The following is a 6,851-nucleotide window of genomic DNA, read 5'->3' as shown; positions in this document are numbered from 1 at the left end:
TTCAAAACAGAGCAGGGCATTCAGCAAATGCACTGCAATGAGAAGACATATGAAAAAGAAATTATACAGACTTGCAAATACATAAGAAGTTCAAGAGATGCAAGAAACCTCAAACACAAGAAATGTCAAGGGGGGAAAAAACACTTAATTTCAGACACAATGTGTTCAAATGAAAACCCAGCTGTAATTTAAATTCCCTTCAAAATGGGAAACATACAGTAACGCAATTAAAGAGAAACCAGGTCTCGTCCTGGGAGAGATGTGTCCAAAAACACTGATGCACAAACAGGTTCAGAGTTCTAAGCAAAATGTCCCTGGGCATTGGTGTACTTGACTCTTGGAGCCAGAGCAAAGCAATTCATTACACTTGCTGGACTGCTGGGCCTACTGCTGGGTATTGGTGGTATAACAGCACGTAGGATTCCAGATGTCAGAGAGAAGGCAGCACGCAAACTGCTGGTTACTGGGAGAAATGCCACGGGCCAGATCTCCCAGGGATTGACTAGAGTAAGGACACCTAATTCTGGTAGCCTGGCCTCCACTGCCCACAACATTAGTGTAATGTTCTGCAAGGTTCTTCAGTTCTTAGCTCACTCCTTTCTCAGCCTGAGTTGTTTCTGTCTTGTGCATAAGCACAACTGGCCGTGCAAAATGATCCAAAAAACATAAGGGACAGGACCAAAGAAAACTGGCTGAACCTGGGGCTGGTTTTCAGCTCCTATTTCCAAATATCAGTTAAAGGTTGGAAATTTATCTACAAAAGAAATAATATAAATGAAATAAAAAATGGCACCGTCCACAAAATTAAAAAAAAAAATCTTACAACACAGCCTTGTAAAAATGGCTTTGCAACAAGAGCTCAGTCACAAAATGAAGGGTTCTAGCTCTTCGTACATCTTTTCGAAAGAGGAAACAAAGCTAAAAAGTACTAGTCCACATTCTCTTAATAAGTTAAACTTACTTTCCCTCCCCCTGTCTACAAAAGGGGTAGAAACAAAGGGGAAAAGAGGCTACCAAAAATTTAAAAAAAAACAAAACAAAACAAAACCAAAAAAGACAAAAAAGAAAGGAGAGAGAAGGAGAGCGCGCAAGAGAGAGAGAGAGAGCAGTCTGTGGTCAGAGGCTCAGAGCAGGGCTGAGTTCCTTTTAAGGGTTTAAAAGATGCAAAACAGTTCCTCAAAAGTTCCCTCTCTTCAACAGTTAGTTCAATGCTGTAGCCATAGAAACTCAAGTATATATTGGAGGAGAGATTCTTTCAGGCAGATCCACCGTCATCCGGAGAGCCGCTCAGCGTGTGTTAATCCTCAATGATTATGGGTTCATCATTCATGGGCTGGCGTAGCTGCACTGCCTGGATGGGCCGGAGGATAATAGGCTTGTAAGGGCGTCTGGCAGCTCGCTTGGCTTCGGAGGAGGAAAGCAGCTTGCGGATTTTCCTGCAGAGAGTAAGGAAGAAAGGAACTGATTACAGAGACCGGACACTGTAGGTTTCTTGATTTCTCCAAGCGAAACCAGGGCTGCACACGCAGAGGCTGCTTGCTAGCGGGATGGGCTGACACTGTTGATTTCAGCAATGTCTTTCCTGAGGAACTTTTGTTTTCTAATTTATAAACCCACCAATGAAGAGGAAATTGCATTCTCTGTTCCAGAATCCTTCCCCTGCAGAGCAGAAGGCATTCTGGTCCAGCCTTGTAGGATCAGGGTCTACTGCTGTAAATCTAACACGTGAAAGAGTTATGATAGCCAGTTTCCATACCGCTAATTTATTTTGATGCACGCAGACACATCGGTTGGACATGCTGCAGGCAGCTTTGTGGGAATTTTCAAAGCCAAGTTACAACCAAACTGGCAACATTGGTCATTTCCCTGACTGCTAATCCATCTCTCACCGAGCTCTGACATTCCCCAGTCCCAAGCAGGTGCACACAGCTGCCTCTTCAAAAGAAACCCGTCACAGCAGAAGCCAGCAACATTTGGTCTCCCATGGAGCTACGCCTCAAGGCTGAGCTGCTGCAGGGGAGCTCCACGACAGCCACAGTGAACCAGTGCTGGAGCCTTTCCCCCCCACTGGGAACACTAACAGCATGTCTCCCACACTGTGTGTGCCCAACCCAGAAATGGGTAATATTCATGTCTTGCATTCATTAGGAGTTTCCCTAGATATTACAAGACTAGCAACAAGTCTTATCAGACACAGGAAGCAGTTTTCTATTTAGAGAGAAAGTAAAAGGGAGAGGAGGGAAAGGGGATGCACCAAAGTTTTAAAATTAGCAAAGTAAGGTAGAAAGAGACAATACGGAATGATTACTTGTTTCTTTTTGTCAATACCAAGCTAAGAGCAAAAAAAAGTATCCTTAAAAAAAACCAACCACAAAACAGAAAAAAAGCCAACCAACCAAACAAAAAAACCCCAGCAACAATGACAAATGTGCTATGTAATTAAAACGACGAATTTCCAGAGGATGTTGTGGTGATCAAAGGCATTTAGAGATTAGAGAAGAAAGAGATAAATATTCACAAGACCAGTCCACCAGTACCCACTATACACAGCCTCCAGTTCAGGAACTGAGGCAACAAGGAGGGTGTGATAAGGAAGCACTGCCTACCCGTACAGGTTCCTACCTTAACAATTTTTTGGCTTACTGTGAGAGATACAATACCGCACTAGAGGAAGGGCAGCCACACAGCTTTACAATCCACAACTCAACCATCTACACCCCAAAGATAACTTTTACATTTTTGGTTAGTCAACACTGCTGGGCCCAAGAAACTCTTTTTTTACCGTGTTGTTTTTTTGGGGTTGTTTTTGTTTGGTTGCTTTTTTGAATGGAAGAGAGGAGATACTCTTACTGAGCTGATGTCTATCACTGTGCTATGATTTCTGCATTTCAGATGTCCTGCTTGCTGAAGAAACCGGTCAAAATACTTTTTCCCCCATAAAATTTACCCTTACCACCAGCACTGACAAATGAACAACTTCAGATGAAGATTTTGAATCAGCTCTAGTCAGATTTGGTAATCTCTTCATTTCCTTTTTTTGCCCAGAGAGCAGAACAAGCTTGCTACATAGCGCTTATACACACAGAGACACATCTTTTGTTTGCTCAGCATCCCCATTTCTCCAGCACCTTCTAAAGCTGACAGGCCAGAGGGTGGGTAGAGGAGAGAACAGGGTGGAAAAGTGGTGGTGGGGAGGAAAAAAACCCAAAATCTTGATGTGATGATTTTTCCAAGACTCGCTGAGCTGAAGTTGATCTACTTCTAGCCAGCAGAGCGTCTTACTGTATCCGCGTGTGCCCAATTAGACACGCTGCCATCAGAAACACGTCTCGTAGCCGTTCTAGATTCTGATCATGTCACTTGCTGGCTCTGCTTGCATAAATTATAAATGCCAAGTTCCTTACTGTGAGGCTGGAATTCAAAAACTTATTCCTTTCAACTGACCAACTTTTCAAACTGCTCCCTCAAAGATATCTGGTTTTTTAGCACCGTTCTCAACAGTGCTACACAAAAAAGGGGAGCAGGAGGGGTGTAAAACTTCAGGAAAACGTACTTTCTGTGACTGAAAAGACAGCCTGACCCTCAGCTGGAGGATGATATGCAGATATTGCTGCTAGATTGATCGCTATGGAGCCAACACAAAGCTCAGATTGTTTCAGAGCTCACAAACAAGTCTTACATTCTTGACACTGGAATGCAGCAGATGGTTCAGGGAAAAGTTAGAGGTGAAATGCCTGACAGAAAACCCGTGCCACTTACAATCCTACATCGCTCAGGCTTCCCTGCTTTTCAACAGGCTGCCAAACATCTCCTTTCAGCACTCATCAGTCAGCTAAGCAGCAAGGCTGTCAGACAAAGCAGCCTGTTCTTTTTTTTCTCCCCCCCCTTTTTTTTTTCCCCCCCCCCCCCCCCCTTTTTTTTTTCTATTTTTTTAAAAGGAGAAGATAAGGTCTTACTGAGCTGATGTCTATCACTGTGCTACAACTTCTGTGTTAGAGATGCGCTGGTTGCTGTGGGACTGATCTTTCCTGCCTCGGTCAGTAGTTCTCTCATGAGCAGATGATTCGGTGCCTTTACAGTAAATTGTTCTCACGACCAACATTACACTTGATGAATATTCTCACTGTTCTGTACAGATCAAAGGGCAGGACCTTGTAGTAGTACTAAGACATTACTGCCATGGATCTGCAGTATTTCTTGTGGGTTAGATGATACAGATGTCAAGAAGTGTTTTGTAGATCCAGGATTATGAAATAAGCCTTGAACATCTAAGGACTGAATTAGAGACTGTATACCCTGCATCCACAATGGCACGTGAATTTGCCACAGCTGCAGATCTGTAACAGGATCAAGGTAACTCTTTACCAGAGCCAGATGACAACAGGCATAAGGAAACTGCTTCCCCTGAAAATTAAATACTTCTCTCACTTTAGTTTCAACTACATACAGGATCCCACTGCTTACTTTCACAGTATCTCGCAGGAACAGAAAAGAAGGGAAAGACAAGGTAAAGACATGAGCTGGTGTGAAATGCACAGTTGCATTAAAGGTGTCCATAGGAACAAGTCTGACAAGGAAATTAATTTCATGTTTCTTCAGAGTTCTAACGGGGGGGTTTCCTGCACTGAAAATCTGATGATCCAATAGATCAGTGATTAGTAACTTGAACGTTACCAGTCTCAGCTTGTCTACAAAGCACATCTTTGATACTGGGCCCACAGAATAGTCACTTGACATTTGAAATGCTTCGCAGGCTAAGAAGGAGGTTGGGGATGTCAGGACTCTGACTACGCACTTTATGCTGAACAAATGAATACTCAGAGTAGCACCAAATTTAGTAGTACCAGAAGAGACGAAGTACTCAAAATTCCTGACCTCCTTGGTAACTTGTAAGGGCTCAGATATTCAGTAATTCCCATGTCCATCTCTGCTAGGTACTGGAGGGAAAGGTAAGTGCTCCTCTGTCTGTTGGGGCACTGATACTGAAAGTGCTGATAACTCCAGGCTTCAGACACAGACAAAAGCCAGAGAGCACCCCTGCTTGCAGAGAGGGCTGAAAAGCAGGGCTGCAGCTTTGCTCTGAACCTTCTTTGAGGCTACCCAAGGGAGAAGCATCAAGTTCTTGGAAGGAAACCACACAAGCATATGTGTCTACCTTTCTCACCACACCCAAGAGCAGTCCTCCCATCCTAGGAATAACACAGTACTGGCAACACATACACAAAAGCTTTGCTTTAGGGATCAGGCCACATAGCTTCTACCGCTCTGTCAGCAGCCTGTAAGCAGAGTTTAAAGTGCAACTCATGCAAGGCAAGTTTCTTTTAGTATTTTTATCCTGTGGGCAAGCTAACAAGAAGGACTAGCAGAAGCAGTACCACCAAAGCAAGGAGGGCAACTCAGCCCCTGGAAACCCTCTGTGTTACTTGCAGGTTTCAGTACTCAGACACACGAGGAGACATTCTGAGAGGTAATACAAGAGACTTCAGCATACAAGAGGGCATGCAGAGCTCTCTGCACAGGAGGCTCTGTTCCTCAGCATCACCTGTGCACCAGAAGGCCCCTATCCTGTTACTGAGACACTGCGGTGGGACCTCCAAAGACATTTATGGGTCTGAACCAGGTGAACTTTCCACCTGAGTCTCCCTCCCCTTATGGCCCATCTCTTACAGGAACTGCTCTGGAAGAAGAAGAATCTGCATTCTCTAGAATGCAAGTGTATGGTTAGGCACATTAGACATGATCAGGTGTATCACAGCCTTTATCCACCTCAACACCAGCAGCGGTCTCTTCATTCAGTTTGTAGCAACAGACCTGCTGAAGAGATCCCAGTCTAACCACAAAATCAGCTGCAGCACCCACAATGAACACAAACCAAAAGGCCTCCCCTTAAATCCTCTGAAAGATCACATTTCTTACCTGGTTTCTTCAGTGGCCATGTAAAAAACATCGTCTGGTGCATCAATCCAGTTCATCCTCCTCCTTTTCACTGGAGGCATGGATCCACCACGAATTAATCGGACTTTTGTTGGGTATGATTTCCCATTGAGCAGCAAGTTTCGGCTTGGTCCCTAACGTGATACATAAAAAAGTACAATTATGGACTGCAAGAAACCTGCAGTAGCATGTGATAAGCACTCAAAGGAAAAGAGAATTCAAGTTTTCGTATCAGTTGTTGAGTGTTTATGGTAAATACTGCCCCTCTTGCCCATGACTGAACACAGAATTCACATAAAAGCAATTGTCCACAAGCAGTAGAAGTTAGGCACCTTCAATATACAACAGGACAGCAGTACTCCAGCGACAGGACAAATAATAAATGGAAAGCATTAGCAATAATCTGTTGCTTGTATCTGAAAGACGACATCAGGTTCAAAAGACCGAGCATAAGACTTATATTTCAGCTACTACCATAAATCTAGAGCAACTCTATTGATTTCAGGGAAGGAAATCTAGCTACACAGCAAATCAAATATAAAAAATCAGACTTTACAGTTATGCTGGGGTACCAAACTTACCCATATCCTTTTTGTTCTAGAGAGGTTAATATTTAATGAGGGTAGTATATAATTAAATCTGTTGTTGAAAACAAATCCAGTACTACAAAGCTTAGCAGCTTTCATAATAAAATCCTTTAAGCATTTAACACCACAGATTTCCCATATATAACACATTTGCTTTGTGAATCAGCACAGGTATCATTTTCCAGACCCACAGTAGCCCCCTTCCACTCAACTGGAAAAATATGAGCTGTTATTAAGAGAGGTGCAGACGAAAGAAAGCAAAGTATTAGGCTTCTCAAACGCTGCTGTCCTTGATCATTTGAAGTCCAGTTCTGCTGCCCCTCTTCCTGC

The 6,851-nt window shown here is 43.5% G+C and overlaps 1 protein-coding gene across 1 annotated transcript in view; it reads right to left on the bottom strand.

Annotated features, from left to right (window-relative positions):
• Positions 1 to 1,297: 1,297 nt before the first annotated feature.
• The window catches only part of LOC104162911 (metastasis-associated protein MTA1-like), a gene marked incomplete at its 5' end in the record, with an annotated part of 25,911 nt that continues 20,357 nt past the window's right edge, over positions 1,298 to 6,851 (bottom strand). Inside the window, 2 exons of the mRNA XM_009701752.1 lie at positions 1,298 to 1,436; positions 5,917 to 6,068. Coding sequence (XP_009700054.1) covers positions 1,298 to 1,436; positions 5,917 to 6,068 — 291 coding nt within the window. The remainder of the gene's footprint in view (positions 1,437 to 5,916; positions 6,069 to 6,851) is intronic.

The sequence above is a fragment of the Cariama cristata genome, unplaced genomic scaffold (assembly GCF_000690535.1).
Source record: "Cariama cristata isolate BGI_N322 unplaced genomic scaffold, ASM69053v1 scaffold28506, whole genome shotgun sequence".
In the NCBI taxonomy this organism is placed as follows: domain Eukaryota; kingdom Metazoa; phylum Chordata; class Aves; order Cariamiformes; family Cariamidae; genus Cariama; species Cariama cristata.
This window is presented reverse-complemented; position numbering and strand designations above follow the sequence as displayed.